This window comes from Blennius ocellaris (genome assembly GCF_963422515.1).
Source record: "Blennius ocellaris genome assembly, chromosome: 8".
NCBI lineage: Eukaryota > Metazoa > Chordata > Actinopteri > Blenniiformes > Blenniidae > Blennius > Blennius ocellaris.
The window spans coordinates 22449251-22463176 of NC_137657.1; the positions used below are offsets into that span (position 1 = coordinate 22449251).

General features: G+C 41.5%; 1 protein-coding gene across 5 annotated transcripts in view; it reads left to right on the forward strand.

Annotated features, from left to right (window-relative positions):
- Window positions 1–13926, forward strand: part of LOC308133694 (focal adhesion kinase 1-like) — a 63724-nt gene that overhangs the window by 43024 nt on the left and 6774 nt on the right. For 3 of the 5 annotated variants that reach the window (XM_080501175.1, XM_080501176.1, XM_080501178.1), the window contains 4 exons: window positions 3306–3417; window positions 9624–9701; window positions 9941–10129; window positions 10658–10783. In XM_080501175.1, coding sequence (XP_080357301.1) covers window positions 3306–3417; window positions 9624–9701; window positions 9941–10129; window positions 10658–10783 — 505 coding nt within the window. Of the gene's footprint in view, window positions 1–3305; window positions 3418–4636; window positions 6045–9623; window positions 9702–9940; window positions 10130–10657; window positions 13394–13926 lie in introns of those variants that run through there. The other 2 variants (XR_013936742.1, XM_080501177.1) reach the window with 2 other exon arrangements.

A 13926-nucleotide genomic window follows, 5' to 3' on the forward strand; every position in this document is an offset into this window, starting at 1 on the left:
TCGTGGAGGTCCCACTTAGTTTGACACATTACAGACGTAGTGTGCGCAGTCGTATGTTTCAATGAGCTGAAAAGTTTGTGTGTGTATTTGGGTGCTGGGGTGGAACATTTATTCGTGTTTATCATTTTATCTTTGAATGAGGTTGGCGAGTTAACAAACTCTCAAAGTGCCTCAAAACTGTGTCTTGGATACCAAGTCAATATTGACCATGTTTACTGCAGTCACAGGCTATTAATAGGAGATATCACGACCATATAAGGCTATACGATTAGCTTTACTTTTGGTCTGGCAGGCTTTTGTATCATAATATCAATTATAGGTCTCTCGAGCCAAATATGCAACTCTCAGCTACTACTACAGTTTTCCTAGACGGTGGACCAACATGAATGTGTGTGTGTTTACACAATGGGCTGCTGCCAGGAGCTACGGCTTCACAGAGAGAGGGAGGGAGAACGAAGGGGAGAGAGAGAGAGAGAGAGAGAGAGAGAGGGAGAGGGAGGACAAAAGAGAGAATGGAAGAAGGCAGGGAAAAAGTTTCACAGCACCGTACTCCTCATGGTCAAAGCTAAACCACTAAGGCTCCTGATCCTCGTCATATTATCCCAACAGTCAAGTACAGTACAGTACTGTACTGTGGCTTGAGCTAAAACTGAACATATGTATGTAATCGTGCCTGGAGACATTGGCTTCATCTGTTTAATATTGTTCGGAGCGTTCGTGGTCGTTCATCTCGACCTTCATTAGCGAGTCAGTTCTACCAGCCCATCATCGATCTGGTGGGTTCGTTATTCTCCTGTAGTTGCCTCAGTGGATTTACTCTGGTGATATTGGATTGGTCTTTTGTTAAGGTAAAGTATGAGCTCTGTTTCTCATCAGAAAATATATATTTCTTTTAGTATATCATCCGCTACAGTGTGGTGATGATGTTTATCTGATGTCTGTGAGCTTTTGGAATAGTCAGCCTTTGTGTGCTTCCAACGTTGTTTTTTCTTTGACGCTCTTAAGTTGAATTGGTATTTGGGTATTTGGACTTTTAGAAACATCTGATATCGAAATCTTTATAATCTAGAAAAACACAGTCAAAAAGATGAACCATTGGTGGATAAGATTGAAAAAGTTATAGTGAAATGCCTTATGTGAGTCAGCCTGCAGCATCCTGCAAAATTATCATTAGGATTTATCACATTTACCTTACATTTGTTTTTGAGTTCTAAATACTCAACATTTTTAATTTGCAGATGTTTATTCAAATTTAGTTTACGTTGAAACAGAAACATGGTCTGTTTTTGAGAGTTGCTGAACATACTCAAGCATGAGCAGCACTATTAAAACCCACACGCAACAATGGATATGACCAAATCTGTCAGACAGATCTTGTTTTTGTATTTGAAAGATTTTTTTTTTTTTTTTTGCTTTATGTTTCTGCAGTATAAAATTGGGTGAGGGTCGACAGCGTAGGCATTAGTCTCCATCACTCGTGGTCACACCAGCAGTTGTCATGGGAGAGCGGCGTGAGAGTAAAGCAGAAATGCCTGCGACTGTGCAGCGGGCCAGGCCTGAGTAAATAAACTGTGGAGGTGTTGTTATTCCAGGTGGAAGCATGGTGTAGGTGGGAAGATGAGACGGGCCGTGTTGCCAGGTGCTGACGGTATCTTCGTCACACACATTCATACATGATGCAATTTACTGTTACTCTGTGACGCAAAATGAAAAGACTGACAATAACTGATCGGGATTCATCATGAACCGACATGCTTGATAAAAACTGACAAGAATGTCTGGATAAATGTGGGATGCATTTTCACACAGGTCACATAAATGTAATGAAAAATGTGGAGGCATAGATAAATCAAGTATTGATCCCAAAGGAAATTCAAATTTATAAAAAAAAAAAAAAATAGCAAAAGAAGAAACATTAAGAATTCAAATAACAGATCAACGTCGTGTCTTGAAGCTGAAAAAGAGAGCATGAAAAAGAAGTGGGCAGCAAGATATGGTTGCAGAGGTGAGCGTGTGTGGTGATGGAAAAGCAGACCTGACAGCAGAGTGACTCGGACAGGTGCAAGGACACACAAACACTCTGCAGGAGACAACGGAACAGCAGGGTAATGATGTTACTCGAAATAGCTGTCACCCGTGTTGTGCAGAGGCGAGCAGAAAGGGTGTGTGACTGTGGCGACAGTGTGTGTGTGGTGTGTGCATGTGCGCAGCAGGATTATTCAACAGTCCTGTTTCGTGGGGCCACCAGAGGCAGCTGCTTCTTTGGGAATGTCAGGGTCCGGTTTGGTTTTGGAGCCGTTTTCACAAAGAACAGGTCAGCAATTTTATCAAATGTGGGCAATGCGGGTTTTTGGGTTGTGGGATGCTTCGTAGGCTCTTGGTTCTTTAGCTTGTTACTTAAGAGATTCATGGCTTCACTTATAGTCATTCCTGAATCTCACTCGAGGAATAAGATGTAAACATGGGGTCAAGTTCCATCACACCACTACAGGAGACGTCGCAAGACTCCTGCCAAAGTAGAGATGTTGAGTTTTGTTGTACAGCACCTCAGGCTGAAACAGTTGTGTTTTACTGATGTGTCTAACTTACTGATTGTTACTTTGAGTTATTTGGGTGATAATCGGTAGACTTAATAACAAAACTGAACTGGATTTCCTCCTAACGGTTGTATTTCGTGTGCTTTCTCGCCAGTGCGGCATGTGAGCATTATTCTGCATGCAGGAGTTTTAGTGTTTGCCCGACCCACTGTAATGAAACTCTGACACAGAGAACAATGTGTGCCTGTTAATAAGGTTGTCAGTGAGTTTTATTATTTGCAGCAGGGGGTAGAAAACCACTTAACGTGGCAGTTTGCCCATAAAGAAGATATTTGCACTTTAGCGAGGGAAATTTAGCACATTAAATGCTAAACGTATTTTTTCGTGGCAACGTTTGACACTTTTATTGTGCAGCTCTCAAGATTAAATCTCGTAAAAAAAAAAAACATGGTGCAAAAATGTGAAAATACAAGCAAGTTTGCATGGTTATGTCTCGTAAGTAGTTGTCATGTACATTGGCTCTTTACAACATTTCATAGAGACAATAGTCTCGTTTGGTTGTTTCATTTCAGGCATGTTTTATTTCATACTCGACAACAGAGCTGCGAGTGCTTTAAAACAGACCTTTGTGTAATAAAATGGAATGCTCTGTGTTTACCACCACACACTGATTTGTGTATTTGTCCTGGAGGTTGTCACACATTCACTCCCCGTCACACAGTCACCGTGTTGCCTTGCGATAATGTTTTTCATTGTTTTTGTTTGCAGCACTATATTAGAGGAGGAGAAACTCCAGCAGAAGGAGAGGAACAGGATGGAGATGAGGAGACAGGTCACTGTTTCCTGGGACTCTGGAGGGTCAGATGAAGCGCCGCCAAAAGTAAGACATCGCTGCGCCACCTGTGCCCTCGTCTGTGTGGGATCAGAGCCTGTTGTGTTTGTGTTGTTTGCAGTAAAACACATTGCAAGTCTCATCCTCTTTGAATAAGATGCCTCGGTATCAGCGGTAAAGTTTTTTCCTAAATTTCCACCACTGTGTGAGGCTCCCGGCTGTCTGCAGAGCACCCCAGTGACATGCTTTGTGAGATAATAGGTGAAACCAAGACAAACGTACGAAAAGGTCTAAGTCCTCCAGATGGACTTTCAGGAATAGGTATCTTTCTAAAGTTGAGGTTTGAGCTTCACAACATTGAGTAGTGCATGTGCAGACGTTATAAGTAGCAGGCTGTGATTAAATTCATGCTCTGGAGGGGGAAAGTTGAGCTCTCTGCTCATTAAAAAAGTGATTTTAGGGGGCCACGAATAGGATTTTTGACATCACATCTACATTAATATTCAATTTGTACAGATTAGAAATAATAACTTAGAACCTAAGTTCAGTTTTTGTTTTTGTTTTTCGTTTGTTTGGTTTTTTTTACATTTCATTACGTTCCTGCTCTAATCACTGTATAATTTTGTCAAATTTCATACCTGCAAGTAATCGTTTCCCATCCACAAAGCTGCTAGTTGGCCATTATGCAAGCTTGTTCCCCCATTAATGTCACCATAGTGACCGCCATAGTCTCCACTCACTGAACAGTTTGAGAAAAGTGTTCAAAGATGGCTAAAACAGTGAGAATTATATAATATCTCTTCAAATGAGTAAACGAGGTGCACTTCCTCTGCTTTTTTTTTTTAATGACAATTCTTTCTAAATCTTTCCTTCGGCACTTCCTTAAACCCTTCCCCCGTTTGCACTAGAACCCCACCTCACAGCTTGTTGCCCCAGCTGCTGGCTGCTTCACCCTCACTTACTGCCCCTGTTCCCCCTGCTGTTGACATCTGTTAACTGCTTCATTTGGCTACAACTGAAGCCATATGTCCTGTTTGTAAGATGGAGAGATTCCTGGAAGCAGCATTTTATTTCAATAGTGGGTTAAATCTGGTCTCCAGGGTCATTCTCCACAATGCTTTGGTTCCAGCGTTGGATATTTCTGTCTGTGTTTTGGCTCATCCCGCGTCTCTTCTGTTTGTCTTCTTCATGTCTTTACCTCCTATGACTTCTTTTTTTTTTTTTATTTCCTGGTGTCCCTCCTCCACTTTTGTCTTTCTGTTTGCAGCCCAGCCGTCGCCCCTCCCTGCAGCCCGCCTTCAGTCCGGACTGCCTTTCTGCTCCCTCTCCTCATCATCACTGCCATCAAAACCAACGTTTTGCCTCACAGCTTTCCTTCTGCATTGGAAACCCTCCTCCCCCCTTATCTCCCTGCACCTCCACTCTTCCACTCCACTCATCCTCTCTGAAATTTCCCCATCACTTCTCTTCTTCTCAAACGACAGCTTACTGCAGCAGCTCGTTGCCTCTGCATACGGCTAAGCTGCACCAGGGATCCAAGCTGTATCCCTCCATGTCACTCCAGCCTCAAACTAACATTCATTCTCTACCTTACGCAGATTCAGACAGCCTGTCCAACGGCAGCTGCTCCCACGAAACAAATCCCCCCGCCAACAACCACATGCTCTGTTCTTCCCTGCTGAACAGTTCTCACTCCCATCCCAGGAGTTTTTCTCCGCTTCTTTCCCAGTCTAGTCCTAACCTTAACTCGCTGCCCTGCAACATGTCAAACATTTGCCCCCTCGCCCTCAAAAACACCCAACCCAAGTCAAAGCCTAAAGCCCTGCTGTCGTCCGGCTCTGGCTCCGACCGTCAGACTAATCCCAGTTCGCCACTCCAGCCTGACTCTGATCCCCAGACGCATCACCCTGCCGTGCAGCCGTGTGGGAGGCCGCCACTGGTCCCGTCTGCCTCGCTCACTCTCCCACACACAGAGAGAGTCCCCCCACTGCCCTCCGCCTGTAGTCTATCTCCCACTAACCCTCAGCCGCTCAGACGAATGCTCAGCCTCCCGGCTACTTCCCACCCACCTTGTTCCGTCCCCTGCTCTGAAAGATCCAGATACATGAAGGCAGGTGGTGTGCAAAAAAATCTTTCCTAATAATATCAAATGTGCCTGTACAATTAAAAAAAAAAAAAAAAAAAAAAAAAAATGTTGCAACACCCCTGTTTGTTAAAGCTTTGATAAATAACTCCAAGGAGTTTCATAATAACAAATCTTTTTTATTCTTCCTGAAACAGAAACATAGTGTCGAGTTAGAAATATATTATTCACATTACAAGTATATATGAATATGCTGCTAATTAGGACTTCAACACTTAAAAAGGAATACAATTTTAAAAAAGCAAAAGAGAAAAACATAAGGAGATTTCTTTTGAAATAGACGCTTTTCATTTGTTTCAGTTTTGATTTTCCTTTTGATTTCTGTTTCATAAGCAGTTATTGGACATTTCTTCTACTTACCCCATTCCTACCCCATTCCCAATTTAGCAAACCTGCAAGATATGTTTTGTTCAACTAATCACACAACAAAAGAAAGAAATCGCAGTAAGTTCATTGTTTTCATTCATTGAGTTTCACTATTATTTTAATGGAAATGTATAGTTCATTCTCCCAGCAGAAAAATCCACCTCAATAGGAGTTGCAACATTTTTTAACATATTATTTTAATGGTTTCCATCTTTAACATAATCTACTGTAATTTTATTTTTCTTGGCAAATCTACTAACTGTTCAGTCAGCATGATTTAGACTGATCCTGGTAGCATGCTTTTCATAAACAGGATATACTGTTGATTTGACCTCTGTGATTGAATGTGTGTCGGACGTCGTTCTGGCATGTCCTTGGATCATTTGCACCCTATTTCTAGCCTCTACAGGATGCCTGCGATTATCCCTCAATCCGCCAAGGCCACAGTCTGACTCCTCTAACCCTTGTCAAACTTCTGAACAGCACTTGGCTTAAAAAAGTAGATAGTCATAGAATGTAATAGAAAAACGCAGGAATTTAACCAACTAATCTGGACTGGATTTGTCTTGAATACGGCTGTTTATGCTATCTTTAAAATTCAAAAATGACCAGAAAGCAAATAATTGTAGCTTTACAGTTAGAGACGACTTATCATAGTGGACTTCCACCTTATGACCAATCACAGACAAGTGGTAACACAGCATCACACATTTTGTGTCAATTCTACAGCCATAAAATTTTAATTAATCCAGGTATCCTGAGGAAACTTATAGTAAAAAGAGTTTTAACTTGAGACCAGGGCAAAATATTCTTTAAAAAGAGAGAGAGAGAAAAAAGCTAATTTATGCTTTGTGGACATAAACTAAAATTAAGATTTCTGCTTACTCTTACTATCAGAACTTTATTCCCTTTCTGTCCTCATCTTGTCCATAAGGTGAAAGCTTCAGCTTATAAAATAAACAATGTCACTGAAAAATAGCGCTTTAGGACTGATCAAATATGTGATCACATGCAATATTGGAATAAGCGAACAACTAAAATACCAAAACCTGTTTATACTCACACTGTTTTAAACACAATACATTTTTCAGAATAGCTTTTCTAAGCACCTCTTTTTGAGGTGGAGAGTCAGTCTCGTCACACCGAAGCTTCAAGACATGCAAAACCAACAGTTTCATCGCAGGAAAGCATTTTAATCCTTAATAATGCACCAGTTGACAAGGTTAAAAGGGGAACAATGTTATTCCAGTGTTGAGAAATGAATGACGAAAAGAGAAACCGTCTGAGTATACAATACTTTGCCTCCACTTAAGTCTCCTGTTTGGTTGTCAGTTGTTTTATAAGTATCCATGAGACAGTCCCGTGTGTTTGAGCTGCACTGCGGCTCATAGTGTTGGTAGATGTGTCTGTGTGGGAGTTGTTGAGCAGTGCCCCAGAGTCGTCCATGAGGTTAAAAAAAAAAAAAAGTTAATTACACTGCGCCGCTCAGCATTCCTTCATGTTTCTTATGAAGTCACGCCAGGAGTTTACATGCTCATAACAGGGCCGCGTGTCTCTCAGTGATAGAAACATAACAGAAGCCCACTTGCTGTGTGTCCAATGTGCTGCTTTGAAGTTTAGTTCACTGTATTTATTCTTAATTTGTACAACTTCATTCCAAACTTCATCCCAAACGCAACTGTGCATGTGCTCAATTTAGTTTTGAATACAGTAGCGCCATTCACCTCAAGCTCCCTCAGAAATATGTTCCTCCGTAGCAGGGCTGCATACTTTATTTTCTGAGGGGCCATATTAATGACTAGGTCTTCGTGAGCCTACCCATTCATCCATCTCAGTTTAAACTCATTATATCTTGTAATAAAAAAGCATTACATCACATGGTTTTGATAAGGTTGTGCTTCCATGCTGCATCAGCCAGGTTCACAAATCACTTTTAATCAGCCTTGAAAGACAAAAGTGAGGGAGAGGATTTATTGTCAGTGATTCTATGATTCCGCTGGTAATGACAATTGAGGTGAAATGTATCCTTGGTCTCCACTTTTATTTCTAACGGTTGTTTTTTTTTATGGGGTAGTGATCATTAGCCCGCGCTAGCCAACACAGTGATTAAAATAAATGCATGGTTGCAAACATTAAATATGACATTTAAAAATCAAGTTGTTAAACTCATTCAATTAGTTTAATACATCATTTTTCACCAGACTAATGCTCGCTGGTGGTCTGCTCCTTATTTGTTTTTGGACATCATTTTTTAGTCACACTTCATTTCACATACATATCCAATTGCATTTTTATGTTTCCCCCCCCCACATTCTTCACTAAAGTAGTTATAAAAAAAAATATGGTTGGACATAAGTCAAAATCCTTTCAGTCAGTCAGTTGGATGTGTTGGTGTATATGGAGATCTGAACCGCTTCTGTAATGCAGCAGAGCCTCGGGCTCCTGGCACTGAAACATAGTACTTTGATGACATGAAATAGACGAGTTCTTCCAGGTTCCAGCGTCAATGCATCCATTTATCCATCAAATCCTGTTTTATCCAGACAAGGATTTATTTAGGGATGGCGCCTCTATATATTATATGGCATGCATTCTTGTAATGAAGTATTCAGTCAAGCGTTTTTAGGTAGTGTCTGTGTGTGTGATCCTGGTGTGACAGCCCTGTCTGTTGTCCCTGTGTTTCCCTCTCCGCTCTTCAACTGGGGAATTCCCAGGGAAACCTCTCTCAAGAAGTAAATCTGCTTAGTGCGGATTTAAACTTTCTTTTCGCAGCGTGCCGTGTCCTTCAATGTACATGAGCATGTGCACAAACATGCAGAACTGTCTTGTTTGTCTTTGAAGCCAGCGTTTGTCTCGTCTTCAGTGTCTTTGTCTTGTCTGCTTCTCTTTGTTCTTTTTTTTTTTCTTTCCCTCCCCTGTCTTCTTCCATCCCTCCCTTCCTTTCTTTGCCGTTCGCTCCCCATGTGTCTGTCTCGCTGTCGGAGGTGTGGTCCAGAGAAAGCTACTATGAGAGACTATGGAAGGTAGAGGTTGCAACACTGTCGTGCTGGAAATGAGCTCTGTGTTAGAGGAGATACAAAGTTTTTGAGAGAATTCTCTCAGAGGGGAAACTTTCAGCTTCCAACCAGCCAGCAGAAGAAACAACACAGTGGGTTCACCAAACACTTCTGTGTTTAGTTCAACGACTGTCAGATTTTTATCTGAAACAAAAGAGAAAATCCTAATTTGTGCCGCATGAATGCTTTTCAGGAGAAACAAGCATATTGTTTCTTTTTCTTTCCCTTCATTCACGCAGCAGTGCTGCCATTATTGCATCATAACAGCCCGCTCGAAACGGAGGTCTTTGGTGAACATGCCACGTTTAGACACCTGCATCATGTCGAACTCGTGAATCAATAGTCCACGAGTCTAGTCTTTAATCTTTGGATGTTGTTGTTTGTAACTTAGGAGCAGTACGTTCTGCCACTTTCAACTAACAGCTTGCTGGACTTGCAGCCCAGTGGGTGTTCCCTGTTTTGACTGACGGCTAACCCGGCCACACAAACAGCTCCTGGGGGTTTGTGTGTCGAATGTCTGAATGAGCCGGCGTCCCCGTGACTTACCTTTCAATTCAGGAACAAGTCCAACCAACATGATGACTGTTTTCTTGTTTTCCCCCTCTTCTTTCTTTTGTCTTTTCTTTCCATCTTCTTTTTTTTTTTTTATCTTTTCCTTCCTTTTTTTCTTGTTTTCTTGCTACGTCCAGCCAAGCAGACCAGGCTACCCGAGTCCTCGCTCAAGTGAAGGTTTCTACCCCAGCCCCCAGCATCCCGGACACTACCAGGTACTGTAGAAGATAGTTTACTCAAATTCAAATATTTAAATTATTCTTAGCAAGTGGTATTTTCTTTCTTGCTTTACCGAGGTAAAAATTTTATTATGTGATGTATATGATATTTTAAGTTATGATTTGCAGCATATCCTTACAATTAACTTTTTAATTCACATTTTTGGAAGCGTGTGCATTTAATATAAAGTTCTCCGTTTTTCTCTCTCGTGTCTCTTTTGTCTCTCTGCTATCAGATGGCGGGGTATCCAGGACCACACACCCTCCCCTCTGTGCCCAGTGCCCTGTACCCTCCGCAGGCTGCGATGTTGGACACGCACCACGCGCACACACACCCGCGCCACCACGTCCACACGCACTCGCACGCACAGCACCTTCCGCAGCCACACGGACAGGACATGGCATTGTGGGGCTCCGTGATGGAGGTATGACGCCAGGTTTCTTTTTAAACATACACACACATGCACATGCACACACTCATTCATATGCGCCAAAAACACTTGGATTAGTCAGTCTGCTTTGGGATTAATTGCCCTTATCATTGTCATAAATGTTCTCACATCTGCATAATTCCTCCAGACAAACAGATCAGTAACAGAGGAAATAAATGTTGATCTGGCAAGCATTACTAGATTGAACAAATACTGCAATTAAAGAAAATGTTTTTTTGTTTTTTTTACTATATTATAGTTTTTATCTCACATGATTTATGCCATCTGCATCAGCCCATTGACTTGTATTGTTTTCAGCCTGTGTGCCTCCATTCTGCCGGTGTAGCCTCTCATCAGTCTGGTGTTCGTGTCTGTCTGTCTCCGTGTCTCATCTGTGCGTGGATGTATGTGCATGTCTCTCTTCACGTGGGTGTACCTGTGTTTTGGTGTGCATGTCTGTTGTGCTCTGCTTGTCTTTTGTTGCACGTTGCGTACGTGTATGTGTGTGTTGTCTGTGTGTAGGACAGGGCAGTAGACATGCAGCAGTGTGTAGGCCAGCAGTGCCTGTTAATGGAGGAACAGCTGATGATACAGCAGCAGCAGATGGAGGAGGATCAGAGGTGGCTGGAACAGGAGGAAAGGCTGCTGGTAACACACTCGGCACACACATGATACAAAAGTACATTTGACCGTGGATTTAGTTTGATACTCTGCAGGCTGTTGATATCCCCTCGGTATCTGAGGCAGAATTACACAGCTGAAGGCAAATCCAACTCGCCCACATCGTTCCAAACACACAAGCAATGATTGTATTTTTGCCACTTTTAAAAACAATCTGCATCATAAAGATGGAAAAATATACCAGTGCAGCTTTGATGTATTATTGTTTTTTGCGTGTTATTTATTTTCCTGTGCTGTTGTGCATGGTACATGACCTCAGTCCTCTCTGTGAAGTATTTATGTTTTGCTTTCTTGTTAGTTATTTTTTTCAGTTCCAGATTGCATGTCGTCATATACTTTCATATTTGAGTGTTTTGTTCGCAGACTCCAGACGAACACACTGGTGAAATGACTTTATTAGAAGGAAGGACCACTTTGTGTTTAAAGATTGAGAGGATCTCTTATTTGTACTGTTACGGTGAGAGTGTAACACATGGCCGTGTATAAAAACACATCCACACAAGTGGTCTTCACCAGCACAGCGCTGAGAAAGATGCTGCAGAGTGGGAAAACACTAGTATTCACAAAAGCGCTGCAACCAGCACCACACAGTGCAATTACATGTTTATAGGCAAGTGTAAAAAAAAAAGTGATTCATGAGGTCGGAAAGTGATGTTGGAAAATGAGCTGAAATGTTTTTGTTTGTTTTGGATTTTCTTACATTCCTAAATAGTGATGCATACATGAATCACAGCATGAACTGCTTCGCTCATGTTGATTAAGGTGTTAACTTTAACTCTTCAGCTGTATTTTTTCACTAAGTCTCTTTGAGCCATGCTGCCATATTGTTTGTAGTCAGATGATAGACCTTAAAAGAATTTGAGCTTCTATCCAGCTGCAGATTACTAGAAAAGAGCATGAGAACTCAGTCAGTAACCACTTTTTTTTTTAATCTTCTTGTTCAAGTTGTGAATCGTTCTGCTATTCCAGTCAGTGCTGAGGTGTTGTTCTGTTATTCCATTTTTTGTTTTTTGTTTTTTTAAGCGAGCTGCAGATATAAACTATATCCACATTTGGACAAAGTTAAGACCCAGCATGGTGCAGCTAAACACCGACACGGTTGTGTTACATTTTACTCTGCTAATCTAAACCTTCTACATGTCATCTGGAACACAAGAGGGCAGCATGAGCTGGCTTTTGTTGGACTGATGTGAAAAAGCAATGCCAGTATAGAGTGTGATATTTGTTTCTCAGCAGCATTCATTTTGAGGAACGTTAAAGGGATGTAAAAGCCCTCCCAAGCTTTATCTTGTGAACTAATGACTTAGATGCTTTAATTTATTTCAGATTCCTCCTGAACTAATTTCCCAAGCGAGCATTCAGCTGTAACTACAGATGAAGCACCTCGTATCTGTTTGCACTGACGGCTTTACCCTTTGAATAATACAGAAGATAAATGCCCTGAAAATGTCAGAGTCACACTTTTTTGCTTGGCAACAGGTGGCTAAATAACACTACAAATGCTGATGGTGACATTAGCCTCTTTATGTTTATGCTCACAATCTCATAACCTATTATGGGAAAACCGAATAAAGCAACCTCCATCAAATTATTATCATTATTATGTTCAGGATACTTTTAGAACAATCTTTTTTCTAAATAATAAACCTGCTGACTCCCTCAATTCGCCTCTTATCGTTGTTGCTTTCTGGGAATCATCTTCAAAGTATTCTATAGTCTGCATAATATTGATTTTACATCAGTGCTTTTCAAAGTGTGCTGCTGCAGTTCACTTTTTATTTGCCTGGGGGTCTTTACAGTCATGGGGGAGGCACAGTATAGTTTAAGGTCTGTTAAGGGGGAGGCTTAACCCCTGATTTAAATGCACATATATCAATGATAGTTTAACTTGAAACACATTGACTAAGGAAAATGTATTGGAGAAACCAATCTTTCATCTTTAATACGAGGAAAGTGTGTGTGCGTGTGTTTATGAAGGAGAGAGTTTGTAGGCAGGTGTGGCCTGCGTGAATTCCAGGCTAATGATATGCTTAGAAAATGTGACAGCCCACTCAACAGTCTGTCTTTGACCCACAAACTGACAACACACATGATTACTGAAAGCTGAGGAGGTGCTAAAGTAGTTGTTTGTTTTTTTTTTTGGTGTATGTGTGTGTGCATGCGTATTCCTGTGAAGGTGTGTACCGTAGGCTGGCTGATTTTTACAACACCATCACTTCAGGGACGGACGAGAGAAAGGGAGGAGAAAGGCAGAAGGGTTTGAGAAAAGAGAAGACACCCATCCCGTGCTCCATCCCATTTCCCTCCTCCTCCTTTCCCCTCCCCGTGCGTCAGAGTCAGATATAAGTGCACTGGAGGCAGGAAGCTGCAGTTGAATGGGAATTCTTTTGATGGAAGCAGCAGCACAGGCGAGGATACAGCAGGCGTGCAGACAGCCAGCGGTCAGGCGGAGGCACAGTGAGAGATACTGTTAGATCCGGAGATAACCAGAGAGACACAACAACTCAAACCATTCATCAGGAAACTTTGATGAGCTCACTGGCAATGCTGGTCTTCAAGTCCTGTCTGGGAAAACTGGTATGCAAGGATGAGTGTGTGAGAGTGGAGGTGGAGGAACGATGCGTTCATTTGTTGTTTTTGGTTTTTTTTGTCTGCAATTTGAGGATTTTTTCTAAAGTTTAAACAAAAAAACACTTGGGAGTGGAATCCCTGAGGTCCTGACCTTTGGGATCCTGCAAGCGGTGTACAGTATGTTCCTGTTTGGATTGATCTGTTGTTTTTGCTGCAGTTCACTCACTCATCCCCTCATCCAGTCAGACATTTCAACACTTCATTGTATTTTGCATTATGAGAGTCAGTCCGGAAAAAAAAGAAAGTTAAGATCTTTGAGAAACCAGTAAGTTTGCTCTGTTAAATGGCCGAGCCTGCACTATGTAAGCATCAGTATGATCAGATTGAAATTTTGTAGGTTTTGAAGAGCAGTAACATGCAGTTAATGTTCTTTAAAAAAAAAAAAAAAAAAAGTGGAATTTATTTTTTGGAGTCAGTGCTATGATTCTATAATCGCTCACAATCTGAAATATGAGCAATACTAAACTTCGACACATTTG